The 15,589-nt window shown below is 42.7% G+C and overlaps 1 protein-coding gene across 2 annotated transcripts in view; it reads right to left on the bottom strand.

Moving 5' to 3' along the window:
* Positions 1-200: 200 nt before the first annotated feature.
* The window catches only part of LOC147610276 (MADS-box transcription factor 23-like), a 100,049-nt gene continuing 84,660 nt past the window's right edge, over positions 201-15,589 (bottom strand). For both annotated transcript variants that reach the window (XM_086786419.1, XM_086786420.1), the window contains exons 7-8: positions 1,043-1,210; positions 201-605 (exon numbers count right to left, since the gene is read on the bottom strand). In XM_086786419.1, coding sequence (XP_086642545.1) covers positions 1,061-1,210 — 150 coding nt within the window. In that variant the 3' untranslated portion in view covers positions 201-605; positions 1,043-1,060. The remainder of the gene's footprint in view (positions 606-1,042; positions 1,211-15,589) is intronic.

The raw sequence follows: 15,589 nt of genomic DNA, 5'->3' as shown, positions 1-15,589 counted from the left end.
CAGTACAAATATGTCATAAGATCAAACAATACAATCATAAGATCATGGAGTACCTACCTATCTCATACAACTACACAATTACCAACAACATTTCATACTCTTATGTACATATCTGAAACCATAAGCTCATAGATTAACCACCTCATAAAACTATAAAAATAACTGCAACACACCGTGGTGGTGATGACAATTCGACCACAAAATAAATTAAGCTTATGTTGATTATATCACCCATACATCCCCTTAGAAGGAAATAACAAAGCCTATACAATACAATGCAAACCTCGAGTAATTACTGCTATTTGCATGGTGATGACAATTCGACCACAAAATAAATTAAGCTTTATGTTGATTATATCACCCATACATCCCCTTAGAAGGAAATAACAAAGCCTATACAATACAATGCAAACCTCGAGTAATTACTGCTATTTGCACAGTTGCTTTTGATACATATCATTGCCATGAGGAATCCCTTAAGGTCAGATAATCATTGATTATTCCATGCATTCCGTGATTGGTTTAGGTCTTCGCTTAATTTTGACCACTTTGCTGCAGCAGGGAGGACTGCATGAGTTTGATTGTTCTGGCCACTTGAGTCAACCCTACAGTATATTTCAAAGACATACTTCAGCAATTTTCAAAGACGTACTTCAGCAAAGAAACGCTATTAAAAGACACTATGAAAGATGAGGTTCCTCTAACAAACTTAAGAGCATCATCTACATGCATGCACACATATCTACAAAGATTCAAAGGCATCCACCATACCAAGTACTCTTGAAAGATGAGGTTCCTCTAACACACTTAAGAGACATGTTTAATGATATCATCTATATCGTACCAAAGTTGCAATGATTATCTGATTGACTTAACCATGCTCAAGATGATGCAATACTTGCTAGGCCTAGAGGAGCCAAATGCCACATTAGCAAACAACACCTTGATAGTCTGAGATTGAGCAATACACACTAGGGGGGTTGCAGTAATAGAGCATTTTGATATCAGATCTTTGAGAATGTCGGAGTCATGCATTACTCACCTGAGTTGCAGTGATGCATCAGTCCGAAGGGGCCTCCTCAACATTCAGTATTAGGCAGTCACCATTACCATACGAGTTACGGGAGCCAGTTACATCTGATGGACCAGAGTCCACTAGCTTGGCCAGAAGGTTTGAGCTTGCATTGCTTGTTTTCCTAGCTTCCATCGCCTACACAAAAAGAATATTATTGGTGCATAACTTAGTTGATTAGATAACACCAACCCGAATGTAAAGACACAATGATCTATCTAAAGTGCAATGTATAAAGCACACCACGAGAAAAATAGGCATATGAGCCATCATGCCATTAAATTGTTCACAATTGATCTCCATAATCTTGCATGGACTACGAAATGTTGCAGGCTAGCTGCAAGCACTGCCTTCCTCAATTGCAAGTAAGATTTGAAGAACAGCAGAAGACCTGGACAAGAAACACAAGCAAGAGAGATACTTCGATTACTGTACTCTATTATATTGCTAAGCAGAGCCTTGCAGCTTCCTCATTCCCACCCCTTCGCACCCGCCTCTCCTTTTCCCAAACACCACGCCCCGCCACATCCCCCCCCCCCCCCCCAAAAAAAAAAAAAACCCCACCACAAACTAGAGAATGATACACCCATCCTTGATGCACTTTGTGACCTGAAAGGGGCTGCTTTAATCCTTTTTACAGGCTGCACGGTAACTGCCACAGATCTCCCACTTGAGGGTTGCAATTTTGCTTTTATGCTGCAAGATGGCGGCCAAAGATCTCCCACTTGAGGGCTGAATTTTTACAACCTTCCACTGTGCTCATCTCCTTGAAGCTGCTTGTGGAGGCTGCCAAAGATGAAGCAAAGCTTGAACATGAAGGATGGGAAATCAGAGATTTTATCACCCTATATTTAGGGTCAGGAATCTAGTTGTGCTGGCCTACCTGGGCAAAGCCCCTTTCAGCTGGCCGACAGGAGCTGATGGGCCACAAAGCCCTTGGGCTAGTGTGCCCACAGCCCTTCGCCCATGGATCTAGTCATGTTACATCTGCCCATATGGTCCTACATAGCCTTTAACAAGGTCTATGCTTCATGTTTCTTCCAGGTTCTCCTAGAACATGGGACTCGGGATTCACCTGCAACAAAAGAGTCCTGCCTACTCACCTAGGCCCAAGTTTCCCAGGACACAAGACATGCATCTAAAAATTGTCCAGGTAGCTTGTACATCATTCATAGTGCCAATGGCTTACAAGGCAGTGTGGGATGGCAAGACAAGACAGACACGCACGACGCAGCTAACGACACTTGGTAGTACACCAGCCTCTCCTCCCTAGACAATGGCTCACAAAATGCTTGGCATCCAGCCATAGGTCACTTGTCCTATACAGTCCTGTCCATGTGCCATCCAAGTGCGGAATGCACGTGACATCCCCTTGGTAGTACACCAGTCACTCCTCCCTCACACCTCCCTCACAAAATGCTTGGTGTCCAGCCATAGGTCACTTGTCCTATACAGTCATGTCCATGTGCATCCAAGTGCGGAATGCACGGGACATCCCCTCCTGCTTTATCTCGTTGAAAAACCACCAAAATGTTGGGTCTTTTGTGGTAAAACTCGAGTAAGCTCTGGGAGGGTCTTTTCGACTGGAATCTAGAATGGTAACTGTCTTTCGCATCCGACTATAGTGCCCAACAGGATCAACTTCAGGCAACAACCCCACTGTCTTTTATATGCATTGCAGCGTGGTTCAATCAGGTGGAGGACGAGGCAGTATTGGGGCATCGGATGACGTGACATCCCATGTAGCTGTAGTCTTCCTCTTATTCGTTATGGCTCTTCATCTCTTCCATGATGCAACTTCCACATCTTCAAATGGTTCATCCTAACAACATTGGAATCAAGATGAACATCAAGATTTGCTTGACTACTAGAATTAGGTTCACATTGGATGATAAGCTTGCACGCGATAGCGAAGAAATACATGTCCCACCAATCGAGGGTTGGAACTAGCAAAACCACTGTACACCCAAAACCACACCTGCACCAGCTAAGGGTGTGACAATCTAAATCACATGTATAACCTCAAGAAATACCAATCTGGCACTCTGTGACTCTGACGTAACCTCTGTCAACCAACGATTGTATTAAAAGTACCAAAAACTAACTTGGCTTTATAAGATGAGACATGACTCAAAAGTCGCTTTGGAGTCATCTTATAAGTCCCATAAGATGACTCAACAGTCACTTATATACCTGGCCATCACAAGCTAGACACTTCTTAAAAGTACCAAAAACTAACTCGGCTTTATAATCACAACCTTTACAGAAGACTCCATAGAAATGTCATTATACACATTCTTGGAAAAAGCCTTTAACTTATGCTATTACAAAATACTATGATGAGGCTCCAAAATATGTCATGTCCCACCTTCTGTACTGTAGGTCTCATCCTTAGACACTAGATTGGCTTGATCTTGTTGTTCTCCCACAAGCCTCTGAAGATGTCCTTTCACTTTCACATACTCGTGTAAAATAGGAGTAAGGAGTTCACAAAATGAGGCCAAACATGTCCACAAAAGCGACAAGGTAATGTGTTGACATCTAGCGGACCCTCTGGAAGTAGCCATCGATGCCCACTTTTCATGGCCTTGTGTTGAGACTGAAGTTGAGGTTGACATCAGGATCTTGCTTTCTAAGAGCACAGAACTGCTTCCAATTCCCCCTTCTTTTTAATGGGAAAGTATGTGGGAATGCAGAGCTCCACATCTACTTCACACAGTGGAAACATGGTTTCTCCTCCGATTCAGACACACTCACATTGGGAAGCACTGTCTTCCCAATGGTGGTATGCTTTCACGGCCTTCCCAAAGAGTACACATGCTTCTCTCTGTGTTGGGGCACCCTTTAGGAAAGGTTTTACGCCCTTGTTATGTACCTTACGCTAATCCTAAGGATTAGTGGCCTAATTTGATAGGGTTAGGGGAGCCGTGGGATTAGGGAAAGCATGTTATGGCTATTAGTAAATCCATGATTATTAACTATTTACGACTAGATGGTTATTTATAGCAACAATTGAACAAAAAGAGAATGGCTATGGTGACTTGAAGATGACAACCATGGCTATGGAGTGTAAGCCAACAGTGATAGAGAGAGAAAGAGAGAGGGAGAGCTAGAGAGAGTGAGAAATACACCACTCAAAAACAATGTGATAGTTGCTTTTTTTCTTCAATGACATGCATGCACCTTTATAAGTACAGAGGTTTCCCCACTGCGTGTCTCAAACACAGAATAATATCTAGAAACCCCTCTTAGAGGTGGTTCACACACAAATATACTTCCTCACTCTAGGAGTGGGTTCACACAAAGGGAAGACCTTGATTCCCAACAATCTTCCCCTCAAGGGATTACCTGATACTGTGTATAGGATAGATCTTAGGCTCATGGCCTAGTTTCTCATGGCAGATATGGGGTCCCAAGGGTAGAGTATACATGGAATCAAGTCACTCACAAAACAACATATAATTGATCACATCACAACACAACACAACTTTGGACTCTAAAAGGCCCACTCATCATGGTAGTAATTTGCTTCCTCTCTGGAAAGCTCTTTCTTCTCAATGAAATTGACATCTGCTTTTTTATGATAGCAGTACTTTCCATTGTGGTAGCTTTTCACACAATGTTTGCACGGCTTCTTTGAATAGCAATCCTTTTCTGTATGATTGTCCACAAAGGGAGCATTTCATACCTTTGAAGTTCTTTGTGAAGAAGGAGATGTCCCTTCCTATTGCCTTATTCTTGAACTTCTTCTTTCTTCTTTGAAGGAGTTGATAACTCCTTCCAAAGTGAGGTTTGGGAGATTTTTGAGTGTGGTGATGAGGTTTCCATAGAGATCTTTAGGCATTGACATTGACTTGATAAGAACAATTCCGGCCACATCTTCATCAACCTTGGCTTTAAGTGCAGCAAGCAGATTCATAAGGGATTTCATCTTATTCACATAAGCGTCGAAGTTCTCGTGCGACTGCATCATTAGGCTATAGAACTCTATTTGCAATGAGACCTTAAGTTATATCCATGTGTTCCAAAGAGCTTATCTAGCATCTCATAGGCTTCTTTGGAAGTCGGGAGATTAGCAACTATCGGACAGGCCTAGGGCTATGAGGCCAAAGGCTTTTTGATCCCGGAGTAGCTGTCTGGGCTTCATCTTCTACATCAGGTATCGTTTCCTCCCCCCTCAAAGAAAGGCCATAAACCCTCTCTCTCAAGACTAAACTTCAATTTAGTTTGAGCTTATCCAACATCTCATAGGCTTCTTCGGAAGTCGAGAGATTAGCAACATGGTGTATGAAGTTGTCGGATAGGCCTAGGGCTACGAGGCCAAAGGCTTTCTGATCCCGGAGTGGCTGTCTGGGCTTCGTATTCTACATCAGGTATCGTTTCCTCCCCCTCAAAGAAAGGCCATAAACCCTCTCTCATGAGACTAACTTTCAATTTAGTCTGCCAGATATGAAAATTATTCCCATCAAATTTGAGCCACTGTCTACCCTTTTACAGATAAATCGAGGTTTTCTAGAAATTAGGATTTCTAAAAATTAGGGTTTCTAACCAAGGGAGTTTCAAAAATAATGACATGGCGTGCTGTAGCGACCCTTTAATCCTTACTTTGTACCCTCAATTTAAAAAATGATGGGACAATTAGGGTTAATTACTTGATTAAGCAAGAGTTTGCAAGAATTGGAAAAAGGTCCAAAAGCTCTCTGAGATGATGAACTGAATGAATGATGCACTACTTTATATATGGATTCTACTACTGGTCGGCCAGTGTACAACACCTGAATATTCCTCCATGACTTCATTAAATGCCAAAGATCTGATGCAGAATCCCACAACTGGCATAAAAGCCAAGTCGGCTATTGTGGATGCTTTGCCTAATGCTTGAAATGCCTGAATGCCATGCTTGGAAACATGTGGTAAATGCCCGGATAATGCTTTATGGTCATGAATGCTATCTGCTTAATGCTTATGGATGCTAAGAATGCCATGTCACTTGTACACCAATAGGGTGTGCACACGAGATAGGGTTAGCGTTTGCCTTAGGCTATAGAGAGGGAGAGAAAGAAATGAATGCTCAAGAGAGAGAATATTAGTGCGAGGCGTCCCTCACAAGGGACCTTCCCTACTTATGGCCGTCCTCCGTCCCGTCCCCGTCCCCGTCCCCCGTCCCTTGTGACTATGATTTCAGCACTCCAAACGCTCCCATCGTGAAGACTTCCGCTGTCATCGACTCTACTTGCAATTGGTAAGCTTTGACGCTTAAATATGGAAGCAAGTAACAGGAGGGAGAAGCAGGACTCCATGTTCACATACCTTGTGTAGTGTTCTCTTGTCCTACGTGCTCTCTTGCAGATTGTTGCTACCATGTGTTGGTGGAACAATAGACAATAGATGGTAGGGAACATGGATACTTAAGAGAGTAGTGTGAGTTGTAAATCTATACAGACAACCACATTGTTTGCAATATTGTATTCATATGCATTGGTATGAAAATCTGGTCAGAAATGCCAATGACACTATGTACTTGATTCTCCCAAGATTAATATACACTATTTGAGGGAAGGGCCGGCCATTCCGGCTCATTGTGCCTCTCTTGTCAATTAAGCAAATTATTTCTTGTACTGAGCATGTTGTCCAATAAATCTTGGTGTATTTAAGTGTATTGAATAGCATTCTGTTAAACCAAGTTACATTGGTATCAAAGCATACGGTTCTCTTTCACTTTTATCCTGAAAGACAATCACTGCGAACATTAGCTATCTCTACACTTAGAACACTATGAATAGCCATACAGTGAATGTTGAAGATGCCAACACAAGAGGCGGAGACAATGAAATGCATGCTTCCACCAATGCTTTTTACAGGAAGAGAAAACTCATGTGGTGTACACTAGGGAACAAGAACATGTGAGACGGTCGTCCCGTGGTAAAGAGAAAAAGAGTCGATAGCCTTAAGGGCTGAACTTACTCGTATGCAGGCTCTTCTTTATGCACAACAAGAAGAATTGAAGCTCTATCACCGCAAGGATCCATTGGTACATGATAGTTTGAAGGCCAAGAAAGCTGAATCTTTTATGGATCATGCAATGGCAATGATTGCTCAAGAGTTGCACATGCAACCGAGGGATGCAACATGTGCATACCTGGCTCGTACCGAGGATGCCTATGCAGAAAAGACAACCATCGCACATGTCTTGGTATCCCCACATGTGGTTGAACAAGAACACATATCTAAGAGAATGAATCCTCATACTATTAGAGAGGAACCATTGGTCCATGGCTCCTGCAATGGTAGCCCAGCTTCGTCTTCTCCTTATCTATCTTCAGCTCTAGCCGGACCTTCCTACGAGAAGGACCAAACCAAGATAAAAATGGTCCAAAGACTAAAAAAAGTCTACCAAGAAGCGTCCCTTCCAAGTGAGAGACTATGGTCTCACTCCTGAGCAGCAAAGGAAATATATGAGCAAAGGAAAATGCTTTACTTGTGATAGCACTGAGTATATTGCAAATGCATGCCATGCCCAAACAAGAAGAAGTGTGAGAATGCAAATGCATCACAAGCCAATGTGCATATGGTTCCGGATCTGCAGGGCATTTACATGATAGCAAAGACAGCGTTGTATGTAAAGCTTGGGGACAGCTTAAGGATCAGCCCACTTTGTTCGTGTTTGATGATTGTGTAACTGAGAACTTCATATCTACACAGATGGAAGCTGCTTTGGGTATTGAAGTGGAGGACATGAGTCCTCAAATTGAAGCAAGGACTGCCTTTATTGGCAGAGAAGAGCAGGTCATGCCTATTATTGGGCAAGTTTCACATACATATTCTAGGCTATGTGGATCATGAGGACTTTCCTGTAGTGTCATTGAATGGTTGTGATATATTGCTTGGAAAGCCTTTGCACACACGCACAAGGCTTACAAGACCACCAGGAGCACCTTCATGCATAAAGGCCAAGAGTATGTGATTGATGATGGTGAAGAGGGTGATACCATTCCCCTTGTATCTCATATACAAATTAAGAAAGTAATGAAAAAAAGTATTTTTGTGTACTTGATTTTTGTACGGGATCATGTTGAAGAAAATAATGTGGATGTAAACACTCTTGGTAATGATAGGATGAAATTAGAGTACAGTGATTGTTTTGCTGATGAGTTACCAAATAAGTTGCCACCCGTACGCCTAGAAGATCACCGCATTGATCTTGTGCCGGGTAGCTCACCACCTAATAGGCCAGCCTATCGTGTCAGTGCATCCCAAAAAGAGAAGATCATGAGACAGGTAAATGAGCTTCTTGAGAAGGGTTTGGTTCAGCCAAACTCTCCCCCATATTGTTTACTAGTCCTCTTGGTTCAAAAGAAGAATGGATCTTTTCGTATGTGTGTGGATTATAGAGCTTTGAATAAGCTCACCATCAAGAATTGGTTTCCGATTCCACGCATAGACGATATCCTTGACAAGTTGGATGGATCGGCATGCAAGAAGGCTACATTCAAATGGACTGATGTAGAGAGAGATGCATTCCTCAAATTGAAAGATGAAACTACCCATGGTGCAGTGTTGATCATTTTGGATTTGCAAAAGCCATTCAATGTGGAATGCGATGCATCTGGAAATTGCATAGGAGCTGTCCTAAATCAATAGGGACATGTCGTGGCTTATGAGAGCCATAGATTTTGCATGATGTAGAGCTCTCTCTTCGCATCTATGAGAGAGATCTCTTGGTTGTAATTCATGCATTAACCGTATGGAAGAATTATCTTCTTGGGATTGATTTAATTATGAAGACAGATCACCAGAGTTTGAGGTATTTTCTTACGCAAACTAAATTGTCAAAGGAGCATATAGGCATGGCTAATTTTCTCCTATGTTTCATTTTCAGATCTTGCACATCCTAGGAAAGAAGAATGTAGTGGCAGATGCATTGTCACAAAAGCCGTATGTAGCAGCTATCTCGGCGACCATCAAAGCTGAGCAAATGGTTAAAATTTATCTTGCACAAGTGTTTAAGCATCATGGAATGCCGAAGTCCATTGTGGGGGACAGAGATCCCAAGACTACAAGTCTCTTTTGGCGGGCCTTATTTGATAATATGGGCACCAAATTAGACTTCTCATCAGCTTATCACACTCAAACGGATAGACAAATTGAGGCTGCAAATTCAGCCGTGTTGGACTTCTTGAAATGTTATGTGGAAATCCATTAGGGTTGGATCTCCTTCCTTGTAGTATGGTATCATTAACTTTGTGTCATTGACCATCATGATGACCCTATCGCTAGAAAAGCACAGTGGTGCTTGGGCAACAATAGTCCATTTATGCCCTAAGATCAAATATGCTTCTAACACATACTCGACCACAAAAAACTTTCAAGTAAGGGGGTTAGATTCTATATACATTGTATGTTCAAAGTTCCCTATGCGTGGCATGTTCATGTCTTTTGTGAATGGAATTTTTTCAGGATGAGCCTTGAGTGTTGGTTGACCTAACAAATCCCATAACTCGAGGGTCATGAGATTGTGTTCTCGTTGTGGATAAAGATGTGCTAGGATTGTGGTGAGATCTAAAGTCTTCTTGGGAGAAGTACTTACCGCTTGTGGAATTTGCTTACAACAACGCGGTGCATGCATCTATGGGAAAGCCCCATTTGAGATTGTTTATGGTAAGGTGGTTTTGCCACGCATCCTTCACACAAAGGATGAGAAATTTGCAGCAGATAAAGTATGTAAGAGACTGCCTTTACTCAGGTGTGGACAGCCATTGCAAGGTCACAAGACAAACATAAAAAGATTACCGACAAGCATAGAAGGCAATTTGATGTCAAAGAAAATGATTGGGTATTGCTGACGTTCGAGAAAGCAAGACTTGCAAAGAGGCCTAGCAAAGAGGGCGCATACCCTAAGCTTGCAACCAGGTACTATGGGCCTTTTCGAGTGATCGAGAAGATCAATGAAGTGGCTTTCAGGTTAGCATTGCCCAGTCATTGGCATATACACAATGCTTTTCATGTGAGTCTCCTTTGCAAGTATGTCCCTGTGAACCGCTCATTGAGGATCCACCACAAGTGGATGAGCTTGAGGAGATTTTGCAGCCAGAACAGATTGTGTATCACAAGGAACGCAAGCTTGCAAACGAAGTTGTCAGGCGTTATCTTATGAAGTTCAAGAACTATCTTCCCATTGATGCTAAATGGGTAGATGAAGAGTTCTTTAGAGATTGCCCGCACTTTCTTCAGACATATTTGGATGCTTTTCACTTGCGGACAACTATTTTCAAGCCAGAGGGAATGTCACCATTGGGCCACCCAATTGGTCTACCCGTGCTTTCTCATTAGGTATGTACTTTGGACTAGTGTCCATGGCAGTTGCATATGCCGGGGATTGATGCCTCTCATGTGATACTATGGACTTGGCTTTCCGCTGAGACTTGTACCTGCGAGTACATGCCCGGAAATGCCTAGAGGATTGGTATTCCATTGCGTCTCGTACCTCATGTACTTGCCCGGAGCACGTCAATTTTGGTATAGTCTCATGAATGGGGATTGTTCATACCAATGCTGCATTGCGAAGAATCTTTATGAGCTGTGCTTGCCTGACCAATGTGTAGTTCCGGGTAAGGGGCACCCGCCCATGAACCATGTGTGTGCCACTGTCTGCTGACATGGTTATGTGGCATGTCACTGTCAATAAGTATTGGTCAAAAACCTAGCCTTAGACGTTAACATTAATTTATAAGTGAGTGTGTAAACACTTCATTAAGTTTTGGGTGACCAAAACTCACTTATAAATTACGACCAGCCCTGTGTTCGCACACACTTCTCGAGGTGGACAAAACCAATGCCCACCTCCTAGACCTTATCCCCTTTGTACAAAGGGAGCAACTAGCCATGTGTCCATCCTAGCTCGCACCACAAGTCACTTGTTCTCTCTACCTGACACCTAGAGTGGACATCTCACCATCTCTCTTCCCTCTCTCTAGACGTAGGCGCCCTCCTTCTTGAGCCTCTTTGGCTATATTTTCTACACTTTCTCCTTCCCAGCTCCATTTCCAAGCTTACTAGTGTGTTTTCCAAGCTTGCAAGAGTGTTTCTAGGTGGTGTTCACTCTCCCACACACTCCCAATGACCGCAATTCAGTAAAACAACTCTTATATTTGCTGTAATTTTTGGTCTTTTGTTGAAAACCCTGATTTCATCTTTTCTTTCTCAAGTTGAACCATAGGGAAAGCTTTTTCCTATAATTTCTGGCCTTTTTGTTGAAAACCCTAATTTCAAATTTCCTTTCTCGAGTTGAACCATAGGGGAAGCTTTCCCAAGGTTCCCTTCATCCTCTTGAAGCCTTTTGTCGCGAAGAATCACGACAGATTGAAGATTTCAACACTCCAAATGCTTCCATCGTGAAGACTTCTGTTGTCATCGACTCTACTTACAATTGGTAAGGCCTTGACGCTTAACTATGGAAGCAAGTAGCACGAGGGAGGTGCAGGACTCCATGTCTACATATCCTGTGTAGTGTTCTCTTGTCCTACGTGCTCTCTTGCAAATTGTTGCCATCACCTCCGATTTCTAGAGACAGCTTCAACTCATCCACTATCACTTCCTCATAGTGAAAGTACAAGATCGGTTTTGGCAATACATTTGACTCGTTGTGTGCAACCTCGCTCTGGAGGTTTCTCGATTCCTCCTTCACCATGGATGAGCTTGAGAAGGCTCTTCAAGCCTTATCCCAACGGAAATACCTAAGAGAGGAAGGATGTCAAATCCCCTCGGATCTCCTCGTGATCGATCTTGGTTCGAAACTCGAAACCTGCAAACAAACGAACAAACAAACGAAGGGGGTGCAGGCCTGACTCACCTCCCAACCATGACAGCCGTGGGCAAGCCCACAGTCTTGGCTGTCCCCACCGAGCCACGAGCTGAGCTAACTAGGTTGACGTACCGACCAATCTCGTCCTCGCGACGTCCCATACCGCCACGAAGCTGCCCTCGCAGGCCTCAAGACTGCTGTCGGCCTCGGCTGCGTAAAGCAGGTCCACGTCTGCACTAGATCTAGGCTCCAAGACCATAGAGCTCTCACAAACTCGCGAGACTCTCTATAATACAATAACTAACCTTAGCCACCCTTTTATAGGCTCTTGGCCGGTCATCGGGTGTGCACACTTGGGCGCCCGCCCGTCCATACTTGGATGCCCGCCCGTTAGTATATCCCTAACTCAGCTCGTCAATCAGCCTGCCTAGTTCCAAGCTTCCCCAAGCCTCGAATTTAGTCTTGCGTGCATGTAGCACACGGTAGATACACACTATGCACATGACATACTCCCCTTCCTCTAAGAGCTCACTCCTGAGCTCACTAAAAAGCCAGGGTAATCTCTCTGAAGAGTAGTCAATGTCTCCCATGTAGCGTCCTCCTCAACACGATCCTTCCACTTGATCTTGTATTCCGTGATAGGCGTGTTACGCAATCTTCTTTCATGAAATCCAAGAATCTTTTCAGGTTCGTGCACAACAAATGTCATGTCCTCGACATCTATAATTTCTTGAGGAGTAACTAACTAATCTGCTCCACCCAGTACTTCCTTAAGTCTACTACTACTTCCTTAAGTCTACTGACATGAAATACAGGATGAACTTTTACATGAGAAGGCAAATCCAATTCATATGCAACTGAACCAATCCGTCGTGTAAACGAAATGGTCCACAGTATCTAGGGGATAATTTCGGAGATCGACCTGTCCGTAAAGTCTCGAAATCTTTCGAAACTCGCAAATACACCATCGTTCCTGAAGAGAACTCTCTGGGTGAACGATGTCTATTAGAATAAAACATGTCTCGGTCTTGAGCACTTCTAATAGATTCCTTCGCAACTTGTAACATTTCCTACATGTCTTGCAAAAAATTACGTGCTGCATCATGCTGAAGTCTTGAGAATCCTACTGTAACAGGTGATCGAGGTTGAAAACCATACATAAGCATGAAAGGACTAAAACCTGTACTCGTATGCTTAGTACTGTTATATGCAAATTCTAACATAGGAAGATAATCCTCCCATGAACTCTGTCTTTTGGATACATACGCTCGAAGCATATCCTCCAAAATCTGATTCACTCTTTCAATCTGGCCATCAGATTGAGGATGATCAGAGGAACTCAAATTCAAAGTTGTTTCCAACTTCTCAAAAACAAGTTTCCAAAAATCACTCGTAAACTTAGAGTCTCTATCACTGACTATGACCTGTGGGAACCCGTACAGTCTAAACAATTGCTCGATAAACTCCCGTGCTAATTACGTAGCTGTAATAGTCTTCCGGGTCGGTAAAAATCTAGCCATCTTTGTCAAGCGATCTACCACAACCCAAACAGAATCGTGGCCTTGATGTGTTCTTGGCAATCCGGTAATAAAATCCATGGAAATACTTTCCCATTTATTACGTGGGATTTGCAAAGGATGCAACAACCCAGCCTGTCTAAAGCGTTCAGCTTTATTTGCCTGACAAATTTGACACTTGAGAACATAATCTTCTACATACCCTTTCATCTTCGGCCAATAAAAAGTGTGTTTCACTAATAATAGCGTCCTGTATACCCCAGGGTGTCCAGCAGAAGAGGCGTCGTGACACTCCTTAAGAATCTTGGACCTAATGTCCGGGATCTGTGGTACACAAATTTTGTCATTACGGAACAGTAAACCATTCCGAACCATCCACTAGCCTCTTGCAGCCTAAATGGTAGACTGCTCAGTCATCGAGTCTTGGTCAATCAATGAGCTCCCGTCCTGGATCTTCTGCCAAAATAGACCAAAATAACTATCAATCTTGCAAAGCCCTCTCAATGACTGAAATAAGTCAGTTGAAATCTCGGTGAACGACAAAGAATTCACCTCTCTAATCCGACTAAGCGCATCTGCAATACTATTCATGGACCCTTTACGATAACGGATCTCAAAATCAAAATCTTGCATTAACTCTACCCAACGAGCTTTCTTGCCTCTCAAATCATCCGCATCACACACATACTTAATTGACTGATGATCAGTCAATACCACATACTTAGAGCCATATAAATAATGTCTCCAAAGCTTGAGAGCATGAATCACAGCATAAAGCTCCTTCTCAAGGGTTGGCCAACGAGATTGAGTGTCGTCTAGCTTTTTACTTTCAAAAGCAACCGGTCCACCATCTTGAAATAAAGCAGCCCCGATAGCATAGTCACTGGCATCAGTTTCAAGAACATAAGGCCAACTAGGATCAGGCAATGCTAAGATAGGTGCTTCCTTGACTTTATCTTTCAAAAGTCTGAAGGCCATATCCAAATCGTTATTCCAAGTGATAGACTGATTTGACTTACGTCCACGACCTTTCAATAAGTCGGTCATCGGTAGTGTGAGCTGAGAGTACTCCCGTACAGATTTCCGAATAAAAACAACAAAACCGAGAAAAGAACGAAGTTGTTTCACTATTCGCGGTATAGGCCAGTCCAGAACCTTCTGAACTCGGTCATAGTCAATGCTCAATCCATCTCTAGTGATCTTGTGTCCCAAGTAAATGATGTCGGTCATAAAGAACTCACATTTACTTAACTTAGCATATAGTCGATTCTGTCTTAAAATAGATAAAACAATCGTGAGGTGTCTGACATGATCCTCAAGAGTATGACTATATATCAAAATATCATCTAGCAACACCACCACAAATTTTCCCAAATGTTCACGAAAAAGATCGTTCATCATTTGCTGGAAAGTGACTGGAGCATTGGTTAACCCAAAAGGTAATACGAGAAACTCGTAATGGCCATACCTGGTCCGAAAGGCGGTTCTTTCGACATGCCTTTCATGAATAGGTATCTGGTGATAGCCAGTACGTAAATCTATCTTCGTGAAATATTTCGCTCCTGCTAACCGGTCAATCAGGTCATCGGATCTAGGGAGAGGATAACGGTTCTTAATGGTCAGCTTGTTCAATCTCTTGTAATCTATACACATTCTCCACGTGTTGTCCTTCTTTCTCCTAAGCAACACAGGTGCACCCCAAGGTGATTTACTTGGACGGATCTGGCCCATCCTCAAATAATCTTCGAGTTGTTTAGCCAACTCATCTTCCTCACCTTGGCTCATCCTATAAGGTGGAATACTGACAGCATGAGCACCAGGGATCAAGTCAATACGATGATCTGCTGCCCGTTCAGGTGGTAAACCCGATGGCAGTTCCTTAGGAAATACATCTTGAAATGAATCAAGTATCTTCTGTAATTCTTTGCTTTCAAACACACTTAATTCATTTACATCCATGGAAGAGATGAGAAAGGAAGAAAGTGGAATCAATACACAATGGAAAGCGGTATACAAATAAGAATCCATTATATTTCGAAAATCAATTGTATTTACAAGAGGTCCCTAAGAGGGATGAATAGAATCACCTAAAATACTATACTTGGTGTCCCTATGTTGAAAAGAAAAAATATGACCAGACCAATCTATCTGGACGTCAAGAGTCTTAAACCACTCAATCCCTAATAACAAGTCTACATT

The sequence above is a fragment of the Cibotium barometz genome, chromosome 49 (assembly GCF_041138505.1).
Source record: "Cibotium barometz isolate CiBa-2024 chromosome 49, ASM4113850v1, whole genome shotgun sequence".
Lineage (NCBI taxonomy): Eukaryota > Viridiplantae > Streptophyta > Polypodiopsida > Cyatheales > Cibotiaceae > Cibotium > Cibotium barometz.
This window is presented reverse-complemented; position numbering and strand designations above follow the sequence as displayed.